General features: G+C 53.0%; 2 protein-coding genes across 5 annotated transcripts in view; both read left to right on the top strand.

Moving 5' to 3' along the window:
• RANBP17 (RAN binding protein 17) overlaps positions 1-11776 on the top strand; it is a 318400-nt gene extending 306624 nt beyond the window's left edge. For all 4 annotated transcript variants that reach the window (XM_032626913.1, XM_032626914.1, XM_032626912.1 and 1 more), the window contains 3 exons: positions 5683-5781; positions 7669-7796; positions 10046-11776. In XM_032626913.1, coding sequence (XP_032482804.1) covers positions 5683-5781; positions 7669-7796; positions 10046-10142 — 324 coding nt within the window. In that variant the 3' untranslated portion in view covers positions 10143-11776. The remainder of the gene's footprint in view (positions 1-5682; positions 5782-7668; positions 7797-10045) is intronic.
• An 8665-nt stretch (positions 11777-20441) lies between these two features.
• TLX3 (T cell leukemia homeobox 3) lies at positions 20442-23251 on the top strand. Its single transcript, XM_032628389.1, has 3 exons — positions 20442-20974; positions 21330-21573; positions 22502-23251. The coding sequence occupies exons 1-3, from the start codon at positions 20554-20556 to the stop codon at positions 22710-22712; spliced, it is 876 nt and encodes a 291-aa protein (XP_032484280.1). The 5' UTR covers positions 20442-20553; the 3' UTR covers positions 22713-23251.
• The last annotated feature ends 3220 nt before the right edge of the window (positions 23252-26471 follow it).

The following is a 26471-nucleotide window of genomic DNA, read 5'->3' as shown; positions in this document are numbered from 1 at the left end:
GGGCATGGGGCTCTGGAGAAATTGCTGTGGAGATGGGTAGAAGGTTTCTCTGCTTTTTCAGGCTCTACTACACTATCGTTTCTGTTTTGTTGTTTTTATTGATGTTGCTAGGGCCAGCCTTCCTCCTCCTCTCCTAACTGGCCTTCTGAAAAGCCTGTTACGGGTGCCAGAGGATTCTTGAGACTCAGAAGCATCTCTCAAGTGTTTGGTGCATTTATCGGTTGTTCTCAAAACATCAGCAACTCATTGCATCAAAATCAAAGGCAATCTAGCTTGGTCAGCAGTACATATAATTGTGTATCCTACCCCCTCTTCTCATTGAGGGCCCAAGCAGATTAAGGCACCCCATTCCGCAGACACACCCTCTTGGGCACAGCCCTGATCATCCTTGCTTTGTCCTCCTCTCCCCACCTCTGTCTGGATCTAGGTACAGGGACGCTTTGTCTTTGGTCTCTCATCTCTTCTTTGGTCCATCCTTCTTTTATATAAACCAAAGCCTCCTTCTCAGCCCCTCCTTCCACCACCTTGTGGAGAAGACAGATTACTCTTGCCCCATTCCCGTTTTCCATTTCCCTGGTCAACAGGGAGCAAAGTTGCAGTGTCACTAAAAGGTCATTCAGCCCTGAGCAAAGAGGCCAGGATAGAGAGGGAAGAGCTGAAGTTCCCTAAATATGTTAAGGGTTTGATCCCCATAGATCAGAGTTCGTATCATCACTTCAGATTCAGTTTTGTCTTTCTGAATCAGATGGGGAGCAGAAGGGAGAAGTCTGAATTTTTTTTCACCTATTTCTTAGCCTTTGTGGAATCTTTTTTAGTTTTATTAATCAATATGTTCGAAGAACATGAACAATGAAAAGTGCTCACTTTATAGGGAGTATTGTAACTCGAAGAAAATTAGCTTAATTTACTAATGTTTTCTATTATGTTAATTTAAATTGCCATATACTTTTGGTGGGAGGGAAACCAGTGGTTCAGTGGACCGTGTTCCAGAGACAATCTATTAATTACGTCTACTGCTGTTCATCTTGGGAGGCTGAAAATATGTTAACCAAATTTATAAAAGCTGTAGGTGGGAGGCAAGAAGGTCTGCGGCAAACTCACCAGGAACCTCTGCCCTGGATTCCAATCACAGGGATTTCAATAGCTGCCCGACTCTTGATCAGGTGGCAGAGTGGCCGGACAGAGAAGATACACATGGGCAGCATAGCTGGGAGGCTCACTGCAGGTGGAAGCGTGAGCCACGCCCAGAAACGAGCCTTTCCTTTCACACCATGAATCCGCTAGAAGTCTACAGTGAGGGCCAGACACACTGTGCCTCAACCACCGCTGCGGCAGTCCTGGTCCTCACCCTCAGGCAACAGCCTCCGGACTCAGGTGGGCCTGTGCACATGTCCTGGTTCCACTTCACATCGTGGTAGCTGCTGGCTGTGATGCCTTGAGCAAGTGACTGACTTGCTCGGCACTTCAGATCCTTAGTCTATGAAATGGGGCTAATACCTACCTCAGGGTTAGCTGAGAGTTCCAGACAGTGTGTGCCTAACAGGGTGCTGAGCACCCAAGGGCTCTCCGTAAACGTGTCATTCCCTGCTGGGCAGTGAGAAAACTCATCAGGCACAGCTTACTCTTAGGTGGAAGTGCTTGTCATTAGAAAAGATGGTGCCTCAGCCTTTGGCCTTGGTGACCTGAAAGGCCCTAGAGAGCTCTTCCCGGCAGCTGCTGGCTAGAGAGGCAACCGTGGCTTAGAAGAGTTCTCAGGCTCTGCACACGAAAGCAGGATCCTTGGAAATGAACAATGTATTCATTTACATATTTACCCATTTCAGGTTTTAGCCATAGACTGAGGCCAGAACTTCTCTGTTTTCTGCACAGTCCCCTTTCGGCTCTTTAGCTCGTTATGCTTTAGTTGATATTTCACTCATCCTTTCCCGTTCTTTCATATATTCATTTATGTATTCATTCTGTCATCCAGTAGCTATTTCCTGAGCCTCTGATAGGTGCCAGATGCCATACTAAGCACCAGGGATACAGAGAAAAGTCCCCCATGGTCCCAGCCCCGCAGAAGTTTGCAGACCACTCTCGCGACCCCACCCCATTGCAGTCATCACCCTGTACACACTCAAGCCACACCTCTCCAGCCATCCTTCTCCACTCAGCTTCTAGACCCACTGAGCCTCCAGCCTCCTTAGAAAGAGTACATACTCACCGCGTAGCAGTAAAGCATCCAGCACAAACCACATCTTTGCTTATTCTGCATAGGTAGAAGATAGAACAGGAAGCATCTGAAGTGAGAGAGCATGTAGTTACCACCTTGCTGTAGGGGAAGAGTGACCCAGCACATTTGAGTAGGAAGGTCCACTGTGCTTTGTGCTTGCGCTTTCCATGCCATTTTAGGGTAGAAACATAGGAGCGGAGCTGAGGAGAGAACAGAGATCCGTGTAGCACAGCATTGCTTTGTCTTATTTTTCCAGATCAGATATTTGTAGCATAGCTTCATGTTTTATTTAGAAGATTACAAGATTTCAGAACAGCAGAAACACTGTCATTCAAAATCCATACTAATACATGTGCCAGACCACATAGGACTGATTTTTGGACTGTTTTCTATTTTAGGGTTTTTTTGCTTGTTGGTTTGTTTGCTTATTGCAGCTCCCAGTGAGGGTAGCGGATAGTGAGAGTATAATCTCGTTTATCTGTCCATAAGCAAGACATGAAATGGGGTGCTTCCTGGAGCCATGAGATCCCGCTGGGCCAGATCAGGCAGGGTAACCATAGTTGGAGTAAAGGAACGCTAGTAAGGATTTGAGTGCCTGGGGAAGAAGTCAGCCCTCACAGCAGCCCTTCAAAGTAGTTGCCATAATCCTTCATTTTATATGTAAAGAAATAAAGGCTCAGAGAAGTGAAACAACTTGCCCAGCGTCCCAGGGTACGTAAGTGGCGGGGCCCGATTTGGCCTTAGTTCTGACTGGCTCCAAAGTCTGTCCCTGTCAAACCATGTTGGTTTTGCTTCACTGAGAGAAATTTTCTACAAACTCATGCCAAAGCCCTTTGGGAAGGAGGAAGGAGAACAAGGAAGCACCACCTGAGACAGTGTGGTGTCTGGTTTTCCTAAGCGGACTAAGCCTCATGACTCCCCTTCCCAAGCGGTCCATTCCCTGGTTGGGCAGAATAACTGCTTAGGATAATACAGTGGGTAATGTGTGTGTTTTTGGACGTAGGCTCTGGAAACTGTAGCCTGGGTTGGGCAAATTTGAAATGGCCATTCCAGCCATGCCTGTAACAGTGCAGGAAGTGAGCAGAGGTTGGGGGAGTTCCTTATACTGAACGCTGATAGCGCTTTGTGACTCAGTGCAGGCTGGGGCGGGCCACTGCAGAGTTGCCAAGGGCTCTCTCCTTTCAGTCTTGACTTGTTCGCATCGATAACCGCCAGAGATTTCACATTACCTGCAACAGGATTCGGTACTTAGGCATTTCACCCAGTATTCTTTCATATGGGGGGGGGGGGACTTTCTCCAAAGGGACTTGCCATACTGATTGAACTGTTTCCCCACATGCTCTAGGAGTGTTAGAAACAAGAACTCTGGAAATGAGTTGCCACGTCAATACCCTTTGAACGGATTTGCTCACTAATTTCCATTTTTCCGGAAGAGTAAAAGACAAAAAGAAAAAAATCATCCATTTTAGCCAACTTTATTTTTAGAAAAGTATCTTATTCAAACATCCCCTTACTTATTACAGGCATAAATACATGCATTCAGACAAATGAATCCACGAGAGAACCGTATAAAGTAATTGGCACATCACTTCGGCATGCTTTGTCAGTTAGTGGAGGACTTCGGTGCCTCTAACTTTAATCTTTTCCATTAAAATATCCATTCTGCCTTCAGATTGTGAAACCCATAATATTTTAGGCTGTCTCCATGGACCTGTTAGTTTTGCTTGTCAGACTAATTTAATTTGTGGCTCTATGACTTTGGGTGGCTTGTTAAATTGTACATGGAAACATGTGATCTGCAAATGATGTTCAACATGCCAGGCTTAAGACCTAGTTTCTCCCCAGAGACACTGGACGTACAGTAAATGTGTACTGGCAGATTTCATTTGCAACCAGCCTAACTGTTAGGATGATGATGATGTGTGAAATGGCAGATGTTTAAGCGCATTACTGTTGCTTTTATATACCTTAAATGTTTATAACACTTTTTGAAGCACTTTTTATATCCACCGTCTCATTTGATTCTCTGAGCTTCCTTGTACTGGGTTATCATTTCCCTCTTTATAGCTAATGAAACTGAGACACAGAGAGAAAGGTTCAGTGACTTGCCTGAGAACAGGGTAAATTGGATTGCAAAGATGCTAGAGGACAAAGCCAAATGTCACCAAAGCCTAGTCAGGGTGGTGTGTGTAGTAGACTTTGCCACATAATTGCCATTTTCCCCTGCCCTCCTTTGAGGAAAGGAGCTCTGAAGTGGTGAAAACAGGAAGGGCTAGAGATGGGAGGTAAAGAGTGCAAGAAGCAGAAACTGTAGCATCAGCTCCATGTGGATGGCCACAGCTGGCTTCACTGCTCTTTGCCTGGACTGTTGCAGCAGCCTCACCTCTGGTCTCCCTCCTTGACTGTCACCTGCACAGTACATGTTCCAAATGTCCCCAGAGAGAGATTTCTTAATTACAGATCTGAGCATGTCTCTCTTTTGCTGCAAACCCATCATTGGCTCCCACTGCCACATTCTTCATCGCGGTCTTCCAGCCTACACTGGGGTCTTGCTTCTGGCCCGCCTCTCTTCTGCCACACTGCATTCCTCACCACTGTAGAACCCACTGTGTTCTTTCCCAGCCTCCTTTTTTGCCACTGTCTCTGCTTAGAACACATTTATGGTGAACTCCATAAACATGACCTTCTCTGTGAAGCCTTCCCTGAGTCTCAGGGACCCAGAAGCATCCTTCTTTCCACTGCATGCCCACAGCAACTTAGCCCAGCCTTAGTGCCTGTTATCTCTGTGCTGAGTAGTCTGCCCCAGGGAGTTTTTAGCTCCTCAAGGATGGAGGTTGTGGTAGATGCCTGTGTTCTCTTACCGCCTCCCAGGTGTCTTGAAGAATTGGAACTTAAGAAAACGGATGAGTACGAAATGTAGGAGTGAAGTGAGTAAATGAGTGAATTAGTGTATGAGGAGTGAATGAGAAGACTTTAACAGCCTGGGCCAGCAGGAAACGTGACTCCCGGCATTACCTGGCATGTGCCCCATTTCTCCCTCTTGTCTGAGAGGAGTCATGGAGAGATATTGCCCCTCCACAGCTTGGCGTCTTTGGTGAAATGAGAGGCATAAAGAAAGGTGAGCTGGGCTTTTGCCTGGTGACCTAGTATAGAGGAAAGCACATCAGGGTTGAGAAGCAGGGACTGATCCTCTTGGCTCTGTGGCCCCTGACTTCTGCCCACCCAGAAGGTTCTCACCAAAGGTTTCGGTGGTGGGAACTCTTCCTGGGGGAGCTGAGAGTCTTTGCCAAGAGTTCCTACAGCAGCATCATAGGCTTCCAGAGTCAAAGCTGTTTGTTTGTCCAGGAAGCACCTTCATGTCTGGTGGCAAGATGTGGGGATAGAAGGTGAGCACATAGAAGGCCTGGGACTTGGGTGGGGGGGAACTCTGAGCCAGCGCATCAGTGTCTTCATGTGACTCTGTCTCCTAGATGATGTCTGTCCTCATGAATACCATTGTCTTCGAAGACTGTCGGAACCAGTGGTCAGTATCCAGGCCTCTCCTGGGGCTCATCCTGCTCAACGAGAAGGTGAGTGCGGTTGCAGGAAGGTCCGCAGGAGGCGACCACTGGGAAGAGGGAGCAGCTATACACCAGGCCAAGCTGCGACAAAGACAGGGAAGCCAACCGAGCTTGAGCTGGGACCTTGAGCACGCGGGACAAGGCTGTATTCCCCCAGAAGGCCCTTCCCCAGAGGCCTCAGATCTCCTTCAGTTGTTAAGTAGAGGCCTCACAGTAGCTTTTCTGGCATCTGGAGCCCTGCACTGGACAGGTGGTTTGCTCAGCAGTGCTTCCAGCGCACCCTCACTCCCCTCCCTGTTCCAGGAGATTGTGGGCAACAACGCCTTTTGCCCCTTCCTAGGCCTCCCTTCCTTTGTGGGATCCCCACTGCCCTCAGTGGTAGCAGTGGCCCCTCAGGGCAGCACCCTTCATCCGGAGCACAAGTCTCCAGTCCTTAAGTGCACGCACCACTCTGGGCTGCCTCCCAAGTTCTCCAGCTTCCCCTTGAACCCACCCCTGTCTCCCCAGCAGTCAGTAGGAACGGTACATTACTGCTCGGGAGAATGAATTGTCTATACGATAAGAGAGTACTGGGGGAAAAGACAGTGAGATTAGAGGCAGCCGCATACATTAAAATTCAAACTGAAATCCCAGCCTTGGAAGGAAACTAATAGAAGAAGAAAATATATCAAAAAGAGAAGAGCTGTCTCATCATTCACCTGTGCTGAAGTATCCAATTTTAGCCACATTCAATAGCACCGTCATTCATCTTCCCCCGGTGTTATTGTGATTTAAATCCAAGCTCTATAAGAGAGAGCAGTTCTTTTAAAATGATTGAGAGGGAATAAGGGCAAATTCAGTGTTTAGAAAAAGCTTATGACATCACAATATTATACTTTACTGATGGAGGTAATATTTCATGGTTTGGGATGAAAAACTAATAATTTTCTATTTGGTGTGAGTCACTGCATCATTATAAAAGGGAAAAATAAGTAGTTTTGTGCATTCCCAGTCTTGTTCGGGAAGACATTGTGGTTTAAGTGTAATGCCTCTGATATATAGTATTTAAGTATTAGTCTGACTACATATTAATTATGTGTGTTTTTGATGTGAGCTGTTTTAACGTATGATGGAAATTAAATATCATGCTGTTTGGGCTTGGAAGGATAAACACGACTGGCAAAATGTTGTCTTTGTGCTGAAATTAGGCCGTTTCCGATGATTAGGAGCTGCTTTTAGCCTGAGAGTTTGTGTGTGTAAAAGCCCACAGACATGAGCAGAGAAGAAAGGGCTGTGCAGTTCTTTGTGACCAGGTGTGACAGGTGTTTTTCTTAGTGCCAGAAAGCTCTCCCAGGACTAAGCGAGTCCCTGTAGTACCCCACCTCAGCAGAACAGACCCATCCTAACTCGGGAGGACAAGGACTTGGAACAAAGCCTGGGGTCGTTTGAGGGGTAGTTCACTGAAGCCACCGAAGACGAAGAGGCCTGAGGAGGGACCCTGGACTTGGTCGCCCAAAGCGCTCCTTGGGCATTTTTAGTTCATTTCTTCCCCTCAGCCTGAGAGGTCCTTCCTCTTTCAGCCTTTCTGTGATTATTGTTGATGAGACTCAGGAAGACCTTTATGTGCTTGGTCCCCCACAGAGGAGGCGAGGACTCCATCAGCCTAAATTGTTCCGTGACAATAAAGCAACTATAGGAAGAGATTTTTATGAGAAGGGATAATACAGTTTATACTCAGGAATGTCTCTGTTGCTTTGGTTTTCTCTAAAGGCTTAAAGTTCAGAGGGGACCTGGACCAAAGCCCCTTTGAGAGTTAGGAGCCCTGAGCACTTTGGAGGTGGTCTAGCCCTCCCCTACAGCTCTCCTCAGGCCCCAGCGTGGAGCCAGAGTTCTGACACTTGTTCTGTCTCCCAACAGTATTTCAGTGAACTGAGGGCAAGTCTGATAAACAGCCAGCCTCTCCCCAAGCAGGAGGTCCTTGCCCAGTGCTTCAGGAACCTAATGGAAGGAGTGGAGCAGAACCTGTCTGTCAAGAACAGAGACAGGTAAGCAGCGCCCCATAGTTTAGCATCTCTGGGGTAGGTGGACGTTCCGGGATTGTGCTTAACACGGCTCACAATATACTGATGCGGCTTTTCTACTACACCTTGTAATCCTAGACTCAATTTAGTTCCATCCGGTAAATATGACTGGGTAGTTGCTTTCTTCCAAGCATCACACTAGGCACTGTAGAGCAGCGGTCCCCAACCTTTTTGGCACCAGGGACCAGTTCCGTGGAAGACAATTTTTCCGGGGGGCGGGGTTCAGGCGGTAATGCGAGCAACGGGGATAATGTAGATGAGCGATGGGAATTGGCAGATGAAGCTTCAGTTGCCCGCGGCCCAGGGGTTGGGGACCCCTGCTGTGGAGGCTGCAGAGATGAATAAAATGCAGCCTCTGCCCTTCAGCAGTTTATAATCCAACAGGAGAGAGAGAGAAAAAATAACTAATTGAAAAGGTTAAAAGAAGGAAAGTCTAGATCTGCTATGAAGGACAAAGAAAGGCCTCCTGGCATTTGAACAAGCGTAGGCTTTGAGGTCAGACAGACTCCAATTTAAGTTTTATCCCTGCCCTTTATAAGGCTGTGTGGCAGTGAGTAAGGCAGCCAAGTTCTCTGATCCTCCGTTTTCTCACCAGTAAAACAGAGATGATGATAATTGATTGTGAGCTTTCAATGACAGAATATAGTAAACATGGTACCCAGGACATACGATGCACAGTAAGTAGTTCCTTCCTCTGTCTGACCTCTGAAAGTGGTTGGTTTTGCAAGAACAGAGACAGGTGAGTTGCCAGTGAGATCCTGATGAGGAACCCAAACTCATCACCTGTGCCAGAGTTCATTCATCCATTCATTCATTTAGTTCATAAAATTTTATTAAGAATCTGCTATGTATGGGCTTCCCTGGTGGCGCAGTGGTTGAGAGTCCGCCTGCCGATGCAGGGGACACGGGTTCGTGCCCCGGTCCGGGAGGATCCCACATGCCGCGGAGCGGCTGGACCCGTGAGCCACGTCCACTGGGCCTGCGCGTCTGGAGCCTGTGCTCCGCAACGGGAGAGGCCACAACAGTGAGAGGCCCGCGTACCACAAAAAAAAAAAAAACCACAAAAAAAAAAAAAAAAAAGAATCTGCTATGTGCCAGGCACTGGGGATACCACCGAGGAACTAATTGTTCCAGGTTTTTGCCCTCACGGAGCTTCTAGTGGAAGAGACAGGCATAATGAATGATGGAGAGAGAAAATGTTTTCAGAAAAAAAAAAAAAAAAAAATACTTGCCTCATCCTTTTATAAAAGTGGTAGCATCCAAACACTGCGCCATTTGAAAGGCACATCATTAATCATCCCGATAGCCACATGCCAAAACCTGGGCTTTGGTAATACGAGGCCAAGGCGGCTGGGCTCTGTGGACGTGTCCATTTGACTGTTCTGAGCCAAGATCCTCTATCAGGCAAAAAGGGGCAGCCTCCAGGGCTAGCAGGAGAAGAGACTTCGTGAAGGAAGAGGGGACCCTTCCCTACATGCCTCGGGGGGAAATTGCTTCACCTGAGGCTTGGGAATTTGAGTATTGCCTCTTGAGCGGCTCTGTGAAATGGTGTCAGACAAGCTCCTCGTCTAGTGAGAGTACTAGCTAGCAAGGACTGCGTGTTTTCCACGTGCCGGGCAGGATGTTGAGCACTTACAGGCATCGTCTCACTTGACTCAGTAAACTCTCCCTTCCCACAATCCCGTAAGCTAGCTACTCATGTGGGGCACCAAGACAAGAGATCACCCAGCTTAGAAGTGTTGGGGCCAGGATGTGAGCCCAGGTAGTCTTACCCAGTGCCCCCTCTTTGTGAAGCACTTAGTTTGGTTTCCTTATCTGCAGATGAGGATACTGACACCTACTTTGGAGAAGACTTGTGATGATTAAACAGATTTATATGTAAACTCAACCAGTGCCAGGCACATAAGCTTTTGTTCTTTTCTTTATATTCCTTACTATCTATAATGTAATTTGACTTTTAAAAATAATTTTTAAATAGTATAACCACAGAATGCACCCCTCGAAATGGTCAGAGTGTATTTGCTGGTAACCCTTGTTTTCCGGGAGGGGAAGGAGGAGGGCATGCTGCTGGCGGAGCAGTAGTGGTCGGTGAAATGGGAGGACGGAGCTCAGCCAGCACCTAGGCCGTCTCCAGGGTCCTGAACTCCGCCGCCAGAGCTTCACACAGCCTCAGCCTTGCCACTGCCCTCAGCCCTTTCTTACTCTGTCCACAGGTTCACCCAGAACCTCTCCGTCTTCAGAAGAGATGTGGCAGAGGCCCTGCGCAGTGATGGCAGCACCGAACCGTGCAGTCTGGACATGATGAGCTGACCCGACTTCTGACCGTGTGCCGAGCAGCTTTTATCAAGAGACTTGTGGGTCTGGATCCCAGGACAGTGATGTTGGCTAGCCCAGGGGAATCTATTTTTCAAAACAAACAAACAACAACAACAAGAGTCCTACCTTTTTATAAGCCTGGCCTAATTGTAAGAATTTATAATAGCACACAAACAATGTAAATGAAAAAGCAAAAGATGTGTTTTCAGTCTTTCTATAAAATAGCATTTATCTTTGTTCTTATAATGCTCTGAAAGGGTGTAGAGACAATATTTAACCAAAGAATATAATAAACCAGGTTTACACCTAAGTGTGTACTAGTTAATGGTTCTGCAGTCAAGGTTGTGAATTTGTGAGAGATGCAACCTTCAACATAGATCCCGGATTGAGACAAATATACCATTTGAACCTGTTAAATTAGCAGTTTGTTATGAGTCTGGAGAAAGCAGCACTGGGGACTCTGAGCTGTGGGCACTTAAGAACGAGCCTGGGAGCTCTCCAGAGCATCCCACAGGACTGCACACAGCCCTCTCCGTCTCAGCAGCGTCTGATGAAGTTGAGAGACAGTAACACAATTAAATGACTTACAAACAACGTTTGCTCTTCACTGGCATAAATCTGAAGTGGTTCAGTCTAGAAGAATTAAGCTGTGCAATTACTGCCTGCAGAGATATTTCTTCAAAAGCAGCTCTGCCTTCTTGGGCCACCCAAAACAGTTCTAGGTGCTAAAGTATAGATTTTCAGAGGATGTGGATCAGCTGGTTTTCATCCTTCCACAAAAACTCTTACTACTGTGGGGACTGCAGCTCGGCCCAAACCCAGGACAAGGAGGAAGCCTTTACAGTTTGTGAGGGACTGGAGCTAGGCTATTAATTTGTGATTGCCACTGTCAGATGGCTTTGGTGTCTCACCGCTCCGTCTTCATGGCTCAGGCTTGTAGTAAATATTGTTCCCTTTATTTCTGATAAGACATGAAAGGTTGGCCTTACTGTTGAAGAAGAAGTAAATCTACAAGCTCCTGTTATAATCTCATTTCTCAGACTAGTGTTTCTTGAAAACTTTCTTGATAGCTGAGCTTTACAACAGGCTTGTCACAGAAAAGCAAGGTCACCCAAGTTTATCTCAAAATGTTTGTCTTCCGTGTGTGAACCCAGGAAATCAGGGAAAAGTGTGTGTTCTAGGTAGGGTTACTTCTGGTATCTAATGGAGAAGGAAGCCTCAGCCTTACACTATGTTTCATTAGCAGTGGGATAAATTTCCACAAGAAGGCAGATTCTGAACTTCATAAAACCTCAACTGTTGAGAGCAGTCTGACTTGAGAATTTTCTATTTCTCATGGGCTTATTACTGTATACTACTCATCCCCCAAAAAATCCTTCATCGAAGACCTATCCCCTTCCGACACTGTTTTTTGGTTTGTTTTTTGTTTTTGTTTTTGAAAAAGGTCCAAGACCTGGGAGTTCCCTAGTGGCCTAGTGGTTAGGATTCCGGGCTTTCACTGCCATGGCCCGGCTTCAACCCCTGGTCGGGGAACTAAGATCCTGCAAGCCGCGTGGCGTGGCCAAAGTAAATAAATAAATAAAAAGGTCCAAGACCTAAAAGCACCGTATCATTTGCATTAAAATGCTCACAAGAAAATCACCATGTGTACTTGCTTTTCTTGACCACATCGCCAAAGGTCGCCTGGTGGTTTCTCCCCAGCCAGGAAAGGCTCAGTCTTGGCCTTGGAGAGCTGCTGGGGAGGAGGACTTGTCAGGCCTGCCCCAGCCCCACTTGAGCAGGGCCTGCTCATGGCGCCGGGGTGTGCAGAGCACACGGAGAGGCAGCGCGCGCAGCGGGGAACAGACTCAGCAAAGCGATGGAACGTCTGCCGTGCCCTCCTCATCTGACCTCTCACTTAGTCCTCACAATAACCCTGTGAAGGTGGACAGCATACTCCCACTTTTCAGATGAGGAAGCTGAGGCGCAAAGGTGGTACGCAGCTTACACTGGTCACACAGGCAGGATTTGACCCCAGGTCTGTGTCACCTCAGAGGAATTCCTGGCCTCTCCAAGACCTGTATTTGAGAATGGTGAGTTGAAACCAGTTAATGTTTACATCCATCACCATGTGTTTTTCAGAAGTCTCTGTTGCTGTGTAACAAACGACCCCAACACGTAGTGGCTTAGAGCAGCACTGCTCATCTCGCAGTTCCTGTGAGTGCTCTGCCTCAGGGTCTCCCAGGCTGCAGCCAGGATTGTGGGCCAGGGCCCTGATCATCACCAGGCTTGCCCGGAAAGGACCTGCTTCCAGCCCCCTCGTGGCTATTGGCAGGAGTCGGCTCCTCGCGGGTTGGTGGACCGAGCCTCAGCTCCTCGCCAAGTGGCCTTTGCACAGGGCGGCTCACAACTTGGCATCTCGCTTTACCAGAGCAAGAGAGAGAAGCACAGCAGTCTGGAAGTCTCAGCCTCTCGTAACCTAATCGCAGCGGGGCCACGCATCACTTTTCCTGTGTTCTCTTCATTGGAAGTAAATCACTGGACCGGCCCACACCCAAGGGGAGGGGTTACACAAAGGCGGGAGGCAGGGGTCTTCGGGAGCCATGTTCAAAGCCACCTGCCACGACTCCTACCTGGCCTTTGCTGGAGAGGTTGAGTTTGGCTACAGGTTTCTCCCCTGAGACCTGGAAAGGAATCCTGATTCTCCCTGGAGAGCTAAGTTCCGTTCTGTGCCCTTTCTGAGGGAGGAGGAGGGAGTGGGGAAGCTGGGGTGTTTGCAGATCACGTCAGACTGCACACTCACCCCCTGTCCCAGTGGGTCCTGGTTTGGAACTGCGCCCCACCCGCTCAGGCCAGCCTTGCCAGAGTCGGCCTTGGTGAGGGATTGCGGGGGCTCCAGGGGAAAGCTGGAGTCCCCCATGGGAGTTCTCTGCAGGGTCATCCTATCCCAAGGGTAAAACAGGCACTCGAGGGCACACCCAATCTTGCGGAGCCTGCACAAAAGAGAGCTAGTTGGATCTGTTACAGAGCGGTCTCCAACCTTTTTGGCACCAGGGACTGGTTTCATGGAAGACAGTTTTTCCACCGTCAGGGGTTGCGGGGGGGTGGGGGGCGGTGTGGGGGGGGGCACAGGAGGATGTTTCAGGAGGTAACACGAGCGATGGGGGGGCAGCAGAGGAAGCTTCGCTCGCTCCCCCGCCGCTCACCTCCTGCTGTGCGGCCCGGTTCCTAACAGGCTGCGGCCCGGACCGGTATTGGTCCGTGGCCTGGGGGTTGGGGACCCCTGTGTTACACGCTCCAATCAGATCGCAGGTGAATGTGACTTACACTCAGCAACAGGAAAAAATAAATGATCCTGGCAGTTCCTCGGGGTCTACCACCTACCCACAGCATCTGGCCCAGAGTGAGGAGGAGAGGAATGCGCGGGCCGCTGCCGGCGCACCTCGCCCTTCTGAAGAGCTTCTAGCAGGCAAACAGGTCTCGTCCACACTGTGCGGGGCTCTAGGTCAAGCCAACAGCTTCAGCTGATAGCCAAGCAAGAAACAGTTTGAAGGTATTATGACCGCACGCCTTTTGCCTTCTCCACTGACTTAAGAACCTGACCCCTGAGAGCTGTACCCTGCTTGTGGTCTAGATGTTTCTGTGTTTTCTGTGCTTTCCAATCAGGCTTCTCTAGAACAGGGGATGGGGGTGCTGCATGCACCGTGACGTGATGATCGGAGCAGCCAGAAAAGCCCTGTCGGCCCCTGGCCTCCCTTCCACTGGCCCTGCCAACCTAGAAGTGCCTTTGGGTTACGGTACTGGAAGCCCCTGTCGACATGCGCAGCTGACCTGGCGCTGGCTGTGAGCTGAGCTCAGTGACTGAGTTAACTACCAACAGAGCTGAGCGTGAGAACAAAGAACAGGGTAGGTTTGGTGAGAGAAACTGGGGATGGTGGAAGAGCTGGCATACGGGAGCCTTGTCCAAATGGAGGCCAGTCCAGCAGTGTAGGCGAGGCAGCATTTGAGAGAACCCAGCACCTTATGGCGAGGAGGCAAAGAGCGCCTGGAGAGCGGGGCGGGGCAGAGTACAGAGGGAGACAGTGAAAGTCCCAAGATGAACATTACACAACTGGAACCACCATCATTTAATGAGCACCCACGAAGCACTGCAAATCATGATCTCATTTAAATGTAATGCTTACCAATAAGAAAGTCAAGTAAGTATTGATATTATCCTCATTTTAGAGATGAAAAAACTGAGACCAAAAGACTGACCCGAGCCACACAGCTAAAAAGTGGACGAGCCAGGATTCAAAGTCAGGTCAGCCTGACTCCAAAACTCATGTTTCTCTTCCACTAACATCCCTTAAGCTAGGTACTTCACCACTGGGCTTTGGAGACAGTTGGGTGGGGAGGTGCATATGGACCCACCGGGACCCCCAGATGGGGCTGATCACTCCCCAAGAAAGGCCAGTCCCACAGGGCCCCTTGTGTGCTGTGTCTGTGGCTTCTGCCACTGATTCATCCTCCTCCCTGAACTTTATAAAATCATTCTTGAGACTTTTTAATGTTTTATTGAGGTGTAAGTTTACAATGACAGCAAACCTTTCAAACTACAGCAAGAGTAACCTGCCTCCTTGGCATATTAAAAAATAATGTTAGTGTGGGTTTTTACATCCCATAGGTTGGATTGCTCATAAGAGTGCTTCCTTGACAAGATTCTTTTTGAGGTTTACAGAAAGCGTAATAAAATATGTAAGTTACATTCCCACAAACAAAAGCTATAACATAAGTTATTTATAAGCGTGAGATACAAACAGTATCACGATAAATAAACCATAAGGGTACCTGCAACATCCATCTTAATGTAATTTGCCCAACAAAAGTGTTGAAACGAAGTCAAATTTAGTAGAGAAATCTGTCAGGAAGAAAGGAAAGTTGTAAAACACAAAATGGGGACAATGGCGGATGGGGTGGGAACAAACAAGGGCATGAGATCGGGTGTGCAGGCACCTCAGAAGGCCACGGCTGTGCCTGCCCTCGGTGCCTGCCCTCGCCCCCTGAGCCCGCGTGCTCCCAGCAAGCCCTGCTACCCACAGGCGCATGTGTCACCAGCCCGCACGAGGGAAGGAATCTCCCCTCCCCTCCCCCTTCCTGTCTTATACCCTCTCTCCTAACCCCCAGCCCTTTGGCAGCTCCCTCAGGCTGCTGCCAGCCTCCCTGCCAGGCTGGGCCATCCTCGAGGCCAGGGCCTGGGTCTGACTCAGCACAAGGATCCTGGAGATCATTCGTTCGCTCATTCATTCACCTACCACAGATAAAGCAGCGAACGAGGCAGAGTCTGCCTTCAGAGAGCTGGTGAGCAGGGGAAATACGATGGGTTCCAAAGGCAATGAGGCAATGATGAAAATAAAACAGGGATAGACAGTGGCTGGGGGGGAGGAGGGCTGCTTTAGAGGATGGGCAGAGAGGCAAGAGGTGGCCTGGGCCCTAAAAGGTGGAAAGGCAGGGCTTCCCTGGTGGCGCAGTGGTTGAGGGTCTGCCTGCTGATGCAGGGGACACGGGTTCACGCCCCGGTCCGGGAAGATCCCACGTGCCGCGGAGCGGCTGGGCCCGTGAGCCATGGCCGCTGAGCCTGCGCGTCCGGAGCCTGTGCTCTGCAACGGGAGAGGCCACAGCAGCGAGAGGCCCGCGTACCGCAAAAACAAAAAAAAAAACAAAAAAGGTGGAAAGGCACCAGCCGTGGGCGGAGCTGGGGGAGGCGAGTGCTGAACTGAGTACAGGCGAATTACTGGACACACTTCTGACCCCTTCTTCCTTATCCCTCGTCTGACCTTGCTGTGTGCTATTCAGTTTAATACCGCAAACTCTTAATGACCATCCAGTGGGCCCTGGGCCAGCCCCAGGACATGAACTTGAACGCCACCAACACCATTCTGCCCTGGAGGCACTCCTGGAACAGTGGGGGACACAGAAGTGAGCCCACTGCGGCCGCCCTCACGCCACTCCTGGGATCCTTCCCCTAGACCACCCACTGATTTCCTATGACTTCGAATCCTTACTACCTGCTGCCACAGCAAAAATGGGGGTATGAGGTAAAGGGAAAAGCACGGGCTTTGGAGTCAAGACAGTCCTGGGTTCCAATCCCAGCTCCAGCCCTTCCCCACCGCATGCCCTCTAGTCCTCCTCATCGAGGGAGGCAGCGATGAAGAGCTCAGACTGCATTACTCCCACTATCAGATGGGGAAATGGAGGCCCAAAGTTGGGACATGGTCCAGAAAATTGGAGTATGTGCTCAGCAAACACTTGAATAAATGAATGGATGAGTGAATAAGTTTGGGCAGGTGTCTTTAGAGCCTTCCATCATGAGAAATAGAAGGGCCCCTAGAGACTCCAAACTAGGGGGTGTGAACTAAGGATGGAGGGTGGGCAGGTAAGCAACCTGGGACATGGCGTGTGTGCCAAACTGATGTGTTTGTGTCTTCGTCTATGGAAGTGGTCCATAATATTTTCATCTATCTTGCAAATTTGGTTGCTGACCCAAATATGTTTAAGAGCCCTGATTCAAACCCTACCCCATTTTACAGACAGGGAAATTGATTCCCAGTTTACACAGGAAGTCGGCGGTAGAGTGAGCCCGAACTGGGTCCTCCTGCATGTGGACAACTGGAAATGCCGACATCCTGACTCTCATCCCTAAATCCCCCCTCTGTCTCCTATATGACACCCAGCAAGACCTCCAGCAGTGCTATCCCTTCTCCCATCTTCTCCATCGGGAGGAGGAGAGGATGCACTGCATCCTGGAAGTCTTTCTGGCCTCATGAGTCTGGGCCACCAGCTCCCAGATCTTAGAGATTTTCTCATCTCTCTGTGTGTGTGTGTGTGTGTGTGTGTATCTCCATCTCTGTCATTGTTCAGTTGATAGCAGGTAAGAATGGACAGCAAAAAATTACAATTTCAGGAACACTAAATACATATCAAACAATATTTGGCCAAAACAGTGCTCAGAGGAGAATGTCTGGCCTTAAATGTATTTAATAAAAAACAAGGAAGAATGACCAAAAGGAACTAAAATTTCACCTCAACAAACAAAGAAGAAATTAACGAATAAAAATAAAACAAACCATTCCTGAAGGAGATGATATTTTAAAAGAGGATAATGAAATAAAAGTCTTTTCTTTAAGACCAGTAAAATAGACAAACCTTTGACAAATATGATCAAAAGGCACAACTGAGTAACAGTGAGAACGAAATGCAGAGGATGTCAACACGGATTCAACATGGGAGTTTCAAAATAGGAGAGAATCTTCCCACAGTGTCACAACAATGAATTTGAAAACTTGGATGAAATGGGCAATATTCTGGGCACCGGCTTCTGAATTTGAGCAGGCGTCTCAATCACCTGGGGGGCTTGTTAAACACAGAGTGCTGAACCCAACCCCAGGGTTTCTGATTCAGTAGGTCTGGGCTAGGGTCCAAGAATGCGCATTCCTAACGAATTCCCAGGTGAGGCTGATGCCGCTCGTCGGAACACACATTGAAAACGCTGTCCCGGAAACTGCTACCCGCGCCGTTTACTCCTTTTCCTGAGCTGCCTAACAGCTCTGTTCTTTCTGGGTTGGGAAAGAAGGGGGGTTTGTGCCCAGTGGTCCAAAGCGCCTACTGCTGGATGCCTGAGAAGCTCAGGGTCCCAGGCAGCGGGGCACAGTGAGGTGGAGCCCTTCCCTACCCCAGGCGCTGTGCAGAATGCTTACTTGAATGAGCTCATTCAATCCCACGATGTTGGTACTGGTGCTTTACCGGATGGGGAAGCTGAGGCACAAAGAGAATTCCCTAGCCCACAGCTCATCAACAGAGGTAGGAATCCAACTCTTAAGCACTGGGCCACTCACCACGCCCTGGGAGCAATGTTGGCCACACCACCCACATCTTCTCCCTATCTCTGTGCCTGCCCACCTACGTGTGCAGCGTGGGCCTTGCTATTCCATGTAACAGAGCCAGGAAGCAGCAAAGACAGGCCTGGGATCCAGGGATCTGGAAGCCAGGAAGGAAGTGAAGCTGCTGGTGGAGAGCCTTCACCGGCCTCTGAGTCAGCGTGAGTCTCAGAACTCAGCCTCAGTCAGCTCATCAGGTACAAGATGGGGTTGAGAGCAGCCTTTTCCACACAGGGCTGTCGTGAGGAATAAATAAGTGCCCCAGCCCTTGCGTGGCACGTGCTAAGTTCTCAACTCACAGTTGCTCTATTGTTGCCATTAAAGTTATTATTACATAACCGCCAGAGTGTCTCCCAGGCAATTCCACAGACCTTCTCTCATTTACTTCTCACAGCCACCCTGGGGGTAGCTATTACCCTTTCTGCTTTTACAAATAAGGAAAATGAGGCTCCAGGAGATGCAAGAGAGACCCCACAACCCCCAGGCCCCCCGGTGGCAGAGCCTGAGTTAGAAGCAGGAGGCCCCCAGCCCAGAGCAACAGCGAAACTCCATCTGAAGGTCCTGGTCTGCAGAGGGCAGTGGAGGAGGGCTTGCCCAGGGCCCAGGAGCCCCGCTCTCCTCACCCCTCTCTGCCCAGACACCTCATTCTCCCCACCCAACACTGAGGTTCTGCCAGGGCCAGAGACTTGCCCAAGGTCACAGAGGGGGTGTTGACTCAGGCTTCCAGGCCTTAAGATTGTAAGTCCTGAGGCCTCTCCTTGTTGGGGGCAGATTACTAGGAAGAATCTAGTAATTCTGCTGCCCCCTGCCCTTCCTGGACCCCTGAGACTGACCCCACCGTAGACAAATACACCTCTCTCTCCAAGATACTGAGCCTCCGCAAATAAAATAAAACCGCAAACAAATAAACAGGAATCTTAAGAATAACACATCAACTGTCACGCTGGGCGGGTGGGGAGGGCAGCCACAGCTTCCCGTTTCCTATTACCTGCCAGGCCCTAACCCCGTGCGCTCTCCACATCTCACTCGCTGCTCGAGACCACCTCGCAATTCACGCATTCTGTTTTACAAACGAGGAAACCAAAGCCTAAAGCTATGAGTCCCTTGCTCAAGGTCACTCAGCTAGGATGTGACCTGGCCCAAATACAAACACCCTTCTGGCCAATGGAGCATCCCAGCTCTCACCACGTCGGCAAGACGAGGAGCACAAGGGAGGCCCCGCTAAGCGGTCAGCAGTCAGTTTGCACTTAACGATTTTAGAATTAGCAGGTAGAAAACGATTCTGTAAACCTTCCCTGGGGAGACAGATGAGACTAGGGGGGTGGGGGGCAAGGGGGGTTGACCGCCCTGCACGTCGTCCTGTCACCGGTGCCCCTTGGCCCGCCTGCACAGTCTCCGAGGGCGCGGGCAAAGCAAGGAGTGGTCTCAGCGCCCAGGGTTACCCAAAGAAATCCCGCTATTTGCTCTAAATATGACCCTCCCCCGCCCTTGCCCCTCGGCAATCCCAGGTCTGGACACCTGCCGCCCCTCGGGCAGGTCTCCCCGCGGGTCCACAGTCCCGTCCATCCTGCAACGAATTTCGAGGGACCGGATCTCGCTCCCCACCGGGCGACCCCGGGTCCCGTTCAGCCGGGCCTGGCACGCGTGGGCACCTGAGAGTCTCGCCTCGGTCCGCTTGCCGGGTGGGTGCCAGGGAGCGTCTCTAAAGTGGCCGCGACGCCGCGGCCGAAGCCCGGGCGGGGGTGAATTCTCCCCACGCGGGTCGGTGTCCTCGGGAGCGCGGGGCATGCTCCGGTGCTGTCCTCACCCCGCGCGCAGGCAGCGCACAGCTTGCGCCCCACGGTGCGCCCCTTTCGTTGCTCCCGAGGCGGTGGGGTGTCCAGGACGCTGCCGCGGATTCCGCAGGGTCGTTCCGGAGTTGCAACTCCATTGTAATTGAAAGGATTCATATTGTTTGGGTTTTGCTCAGATGAAAAAAAAAATTTTTTGGAAGAAAACGAAACCCCCCTCAGCAAATGACAATTTCACCAGCAGAGCGCCCTGCCCGCCCGGCTCGGCGGCGGGGAAGCTGCCCCAGCCGGGAGGAGCGGGGAACGTCTCCTAATTGCAGCTTCGTTACATTTCGGGTTTGGGAGGCTGTGGTTCAGGCGCTAATATCCGCCGCCCATTATCCCAGCTAATAAATTTGACCTATTGTTCGTTTGTTAAAATGATGTCACCTTGGAACAGTCCCTAAGCTCCTATTTCCATGAATTAGGCCTTTATTGAAAGCCAGGAGCCAATGGGAGGAGAGAGGCTTGTTGATCGCAGCCAATGGCTGCGGCGGGAGAGGAATTAGCAGCGGAAACTCCAGGTTCGGTTCAAGAAAGATGACACAGAGCCTGTCGGGCCCGCGCACTCTTGGCAAAGTTTCAGTGCGACGAGAGGCGCCGGGCGCTCCATGGCCGCGCCGTAACGGGGACCCAGCCGCCTCCCCGCCCAGCCCAGCCCAGCCCTTCCGCCCGCCCAGGATGGAGGCGCCAGCCAGCGCGCAGACCCCGCACCCGCACGAGCCCATCAGCTTCGGCATCGACCAGATCCTCAACAGCCCGGACCAGGACAGCGCGCCAGCCCCGCGGGGCCCCGACGGCGCCAACTACCTGGGAGGGCCCCCCGGGGGCCGTCCGGGCGCCACATACCCGTCTCTGCCCACCTCCTTTGCCGGCCTCGGCGCGCCCTTCGAGGACGCGGGATCTTACAGTGTCAACCTGAGCCTGGCGCCCGCCGGCGTGATCCGAGTGCCAGCGCACAGGCCGCTGCCCGGGGCCGTGCCGCCGCCTCTGCCTAGCGCGCTGCCTGCCATGCCCTCCGTGCCCACGGTCTCCAGCCTGGGCGGCCTCAATTTCCCCTGGATGGAGAGCAGCCGCCGCTTCGTAAAAGACCGTTTCACAGGTGAGCAGGGTGTCCAAAAAGGCGCCGGGCCTCGGCCCTCCCGGGGCCAGAGGCGCCGCGCCCTACGTGCTTCACTCGGGGAAACGGTTGCGGAGGCCCAAGTGCGGTGGAGGCCTCAGCGCCCAGGGCCCCGGGCAACCATAGAGGGGAGAAAAATCAGAGAGTTTGGGGGAAATAAGCCTGTGCCCGGGGAAAGAGGGGGACATCTCCCAACCGGCTTGGTGCCGCTGGGGACCCTCGGGACCAACGAAATAGCGTAGTACTCTGCGCCCCACCGGGCGGCACCGGGTCCGCATGGTGCCTGAACGGCAGTCGAGCTGGGCCGGGCTTCAGGGGGCCTCGTGTGTCTCCGCAGCGGCGGCGGCGCTCACGCCCTTCACCGTGACCCGGCGCATCGGCCACCCTTACCAGAACAGGACGCCGCCCAAGCGTAAGAAGCCGCGTACATCCTTTTCTCGGGTGCAGATCTGCGAGCTGGAAAAGCGCTTCCACCGCCAGAAGTATCTGGCCTCGGCCGAGAGGGCGGCGCTCGCTAAGTCCCTCAAAATGACGGACGCGCAGGTCAAGACCTGGTTCCAAAACCGGAGGACCAAGTGGCGGTGAGAGAGGCCTGGCCCGGCCCACCTTGCACCGGCCCTTCGCCCGCCCCGCGCCGGAGCCTCGCGTTCTCCCCACCCTGCGCTACCTCCTACTCGCCCTCCTAGGGCTGCACCTCCCCCCTCCTTCCCAGGTTTTATCTCCCAGCTCGCCCTCCCGCGCGCCTGTCCTCATCCGTGTCTGGAATTCTCCTCCATTCCCATCCCTGTGTCGCTTTCTTGAGCCTCTCCAACTCTCTCGGTGTTTTATTCGGTCTCCTGCGCTCGCTCGGTTTCCTCTCACCTGCCCCCCGCCAACACCCCACCCCATCCCGGGCCTCTCGCGCTCCGCTAAACCCTCCCGCTTGCCCCCTGCCCTTCCGATTCCCGACAATCCGCGCGGGGCTCCGGGTTCCCGCTCTAGCTCCCCATCCCGACTCCAGCCCTGTTTTTATCCGATCGCTCTTTCGATCCAACCCGTGAACGGCGAAGCGATCGCGTCCTGCAAGAGGGGTTTGAGACAGAGCCTGGGAGAACCGGATGAGGCTGACCGGACCCGGGGACACCGCGAGGTGCAGAGCCTGCCCGCCCACCCGCGGGCCCCAGTGACCCGGCCGCCTGTAGGGCCTAGTCAGTTACACACACGCCCTGCCCTTGTTACCCCGCAAAGAAACAATCTTTGTTGTCGGCGAAGCCACAATACCCGGGTGTGCAAGTGGGCGGCGGGCGGAGTTTCCTCCCGGCGATCTCCCCGCGCACAACAAAAACAAACGATCCCAACCCACTCCGCGGACCCGCGGGTCCCCGGCGCACAAGGCCGGCGGGGAAGCAGACTGACTCTGCGCCTCGAGGCTCCCGGCTGGCTTTGGCTCCCGGGCGGGTGGGGGCCCCGCCGGCGGCCCCGCGGTGCCGGGTGCCTGACGGTGCTGTCCCTCTCCCTCCCCCGGTGCAGGCGGCAGACGGCGGAGGAGCGGGAGGCGGAGCGGCAGCAGGCAAGTCGGCTCATGCTGCAGCTGCAACACGACGCCTTCCAAAAGAGCCTCAACGACTCTATCCAGCCCGACCCGCTCTGTCTGCACAACTCTTCGCTGTTTGCTCTGCAGAATCTGCAGCCCTGGGAGGAGGATAGCTCCAAGGTCCCCGCCGTCACCTCTCTGGTGTGAGCCGCCAGCGCGCACCGTCACCAAGTATCGCCGCCCCGACCCGGCGGGGCGCCCCGGCCCCCCAGCCGGTCTGGGGGGGGAATGGAGGCCGAGACGGGAAGGGCCAGCCAAGCTCAAGTAGGCCCCGGGGCGCGGCCGCATCCCCGCCGCCTGCGGAGGGGGGCTGGGCCCGGGCTCCGCGCGACTGCACAATCCGAGCCCCCGCCCCGCGCCCAGTCCCGCCCGAGGCCCGGGCCTGACAAAGAAAGCGCCTTACGTTTCTCCGCCCCTCGCCCGCAGCCCCCGGGCCGGGCGCCTGTATTATACTTTGTACACTTTTGCCCAAACGTGTAAATAATAAAAGTTTTGGCTTTTTTCTTTAGAAACCGGCCACCTGCTTCCCCCGCGGGGGCCACTGGAGGAGGGGCGGCCGATCAGGCGACTGGGGGAAGCGCCAGGGGCTGGGGCACCCTGCGTTGAGGCTGGGTCCACCCTTCTCCTTTTCCGTTCCTTTTATTTAAGTCGTTTTATTTAATAAAAAAGTTAGCTATTTCACTTAACGCCGCTTTTATTTCGTTTTCGATCCAATAATGCTCGGCGACTCCCGACCCTGCGCCCCACCCCCTAAGGCGGTAGAGGCCGAGCGGCGGTGTGCGGGCGAGCGTCCACTTCTCCGAGCCTCGTCGGTATTCGCCTCACCTCGAACCCCGGCTCGGGGCCCCGCGGAGGATCCGCGGTGCAGGTCAGTGCGTGCCGGCCGCCCGCAGTCCGGGAGCCCGCGGGATGGGGTGGACGTGGGAAGGGCACTCTAGGCTCAGAGGTCGCAGAGCAGCGCCAGGCAGAGTTGGGGAGTGAAAGGCCCCGCCTGGACGGGTACTTAGACCGTCCCAAGTCAAACCCACCTAAGGGGTGGGAGGCACGGTGACCTCGAACTTCCTGGGACGCGAAGCCCACGCCCCCTCCCTCCCACAACCCACAACCCACTGTCCTCTCTCTTTCTAGAGAGGCCCTGTGCGGGCCCCTCCGACAGGTTTGAGAGGATCTGGGCGCACTGCGCGCGGGCTGTGCGCGCAGAGCAGGCGCGCTGCCTGGCTCTCCAAACGCTCGGCGTCTGGGGAGCAAGTGTAGCGCACAACCCCGGGACACCCTCGCCCTTCTGGGTTGCGTGGGACCGCCGGTGGAGCGTGATGTCACGTGACTTCACTGCAGCCGTGGTGGCGTCACTAGACAGGAGGGGGCGGGGCGCCCGGAACGCCCAGGACCCCAAGCCCAGGTGTGAAAGCGGTGTGGCCCAGTCCACCCGCTTTACCTCGGCTCAAAAGCTAGAAGTTTCGGGATCACGAGATCTGGAGCAGGTGGCCCCTTATAACAACGACAAACACACACTCGCAGCGTCCGTGAACATTTCATCTTGCTCGTTGATTTTTTTTTCCTTTTATCATTCTCCCTTTCAGTCTTTTAAAAACTTTTCTTATTTTCTGGCCTCTCCATTTCTTTCTCCACAATATTCTGTTTCCTCCTCTGTTACTCTTGGTCTCTGTTACTGTATCTTTTTAACTTTTCTTTACAGTTTTATGTTCCTCTGTATAGTTCGTTCTCTATTGCTTTCAGTTTTTCATCTTTCTTTGTCCTGTCCTTTCTCCCATTTCCGACTCTCGCGTTCTATCTCCTTACTTCCCTCCTCTCTTTTTGTCCTTGTTTTCCCCTTCTTGTCTTCCAAAATCTCTTTGCCTCTACCTCTCTCAGTCCCGGTCTCTGTGTCTCTCCTTCCCTCCTCCAGGCCGGGCTCCCCGGGTCTCCTTAAGGCTAAACCCTTCTGGGTGCGATCTCGGAGGCCCTGTAGCAGCCCCGCCAGCCTCATCGCCCTGCCTCCCTCGGGGCCTCTCGGCACCCTGCAGGCTCGGGTATATTGGGCGCCTTCGTTGCAGGCGGGCAGCGGTATTGTCTGCACTGCAGGCCTCTAGGAAGGGGAGGGAGTCTAAGAAAGAGCTGGAACTGCAGCGTTTCTGCCCTCATCCCCACCTCCAAGCCCTGGGGACTCCCAGACACCCCAGAGAAGAACTAGGGTGACTCAGAGCTTCGGGTCTCTTCCTTGGGTGTTTTCCTGAAATGCTTCTATTTTTCTCCGCTTAAAAAAAAAAAAATCGTAGTAAACGCCGTCATCAGGATGGGAAAGGTTGGCCCTTCGGCTGGGGACTTGAACATCTAAAAACCAGAGCGACCGTCTTTGCCTTTGCTGAACAAGGAGGGCCCCTCCTCGGGCACTGGTATCGCTTTCTATTTTCCCTCGCTTTTATTCTATTTCTCCATAACAGGGCTTAGTGGTTTTTGTTTTTTTTCTAAATTATGTTTGTTGTTCTACCAGAGGGATCCTCGATTCTCGGGCCTTTTTGGGGAACGCACACACATCTTTTTTCCCTCTCCGGTGCCTGACTTTGCGCAAAAGGTCTCTGAACGAGAGGCCAGCCGGGCTGGGCTTTCAGGCAGGCCCGGGGACAGGGACCCAGTGCCGCTGCGGCCCTAGGGGAGAGGGGGCAGATTTTCCCCAACCAGTGACTTCGCGGGCGTTTGCTCTCCCTGAGCGCTTTGTCCCAGCGAAGCCTTGCCCAGCCAGAGAACGGCTAGGGGTCTCTTCAAGTTAGGGGGGGCTCAGCCCACTTGTGTGCGGCCGGGTGGTGACCGTCACCCAACCACGCGCACCCAGGGCAGTGTGGGCGCCCCCAACAGGTGGGAGGAATTGCTGAGCCAAGCCAGGGCTTTTAGCGCCTAACGCCCTCCTCCCGCTGTGCAAAGCCTGGAGGTCGCCGCCATTTCCACTGCGGCTGCGCCAGATGAGAGCCCGAGGACGCCCCGCTAAGGGACACAGCTCCCAGTCCCCACACCGGGAGGACTGTGAGGCATAGTCGCGGCGCGGAAATACCCGGACCAGGCACGCGCCCCTGAAGCTGAGTTTAGGAGAACGGGAATCTGGAGTAGGCTGGGAGGCCCACATGGGCGCCTCCTTCTGGATCGTCTCCCAACATGAGGCCCCACCTCGGCCGGAGGAAGCGCCTGAGGCTCTGGAGGTAGGCGGGTGAGTGTGGACGTTCAGCCAGGCCAACGGCCCCAGAGGGGATTGAGGACAAGAAGCAGCCGGCCTCTGGGCAAGGGCTGGAGACTTCGCCTCGTCGCCCTTCCCCGCGGCCTTCCCTAGTCTCGTTTGGAGAGTCTCTGAAGTTGCACCCATTTTACAGATGCCGGACAAGGAGGCACGAGGCAGCTTCGCGACCCAGGCGGACTGGTCGCGGGAGCTCTCCCCGAGCGCCGGTTGCTGGGCTCCACCCGCGGGCAGGGTGGGGGCGGGGGTTGGGCCCCAGGCGTCCGCAAAGACCGGCGAGGCTGCCCCGCCCAGGCACGCGGAGTTAGGCCCGAGCTCAGCTGCCTGGGATGCTCCGCAGCCGGTGGAGTCTGGGGTTGGGCGATGTAGTGGGGACCCGGGCGGGTCAGAGCCAGGGAGGGAGGGGGGGAGAGAGAGAGACAGAGAGAGACAGGGAGACAGAGAGAGAGAGAGAAACTCTGGGGCTGGCCGCGCCCTTCAGCAGCTCCCTGTACAACGCCGGCCGCGGTGGTTGACGATGACCCGCACCCAGTCTCTGCGAGGTTTGGATGCCCCTCCCCATTTTGCAGTTGAAAAAACTAAGGCTCAAAGAAGTCAGAAATTAGTTCTGGGTCGCGCATCGCCGGCGGACTGGCGCTCCCTCCCAAACAAAGCGCTCTAATACTTGGGAGGACTTTTGGGAG

This window comes from Phocoena sinus, chromosome 3, assembly GCF_008692025.1.
Source record: "Phocoena sinus isolate mPhoSin1 chromosome 3, mPhoSin1.pri, whole genome shotgun sequence".
NCBI classification, from domain to species: domain Eukaryota; kingdom Metazoa; phylum Chordata; class Mammalia; order Artiodactyla; family Phocoenidae; genus Phocoena; species Phocoena sinus.
This window is presented reverse-complemented; position numbering and strand designations above follow the sequence as displayed.

Coding starts and splice junctions, on each gene's coding strand:
- TLX3 (XM_032628389.1), top strand. CDS start 20,554: ATGGAGGCGCCAGCCAGCGCGCAGACCCCGCACCCGCACGAGCCCATC. Junction 20,975..21,329: donor CGTAAAAGACCGTTTCACAG/GTGAGCAGGGTG, acceptor GTGTCTCCGCAG/CGGCGGCGGCGCTCACGCCC. Junction 21,574..22,501: donor AACCGGAGGACCAAGTGGCG/GTGAGAGAGGCC, acceptor CCCCCGGTGCAG/GCGGCAGACGGCGGAGGAGC.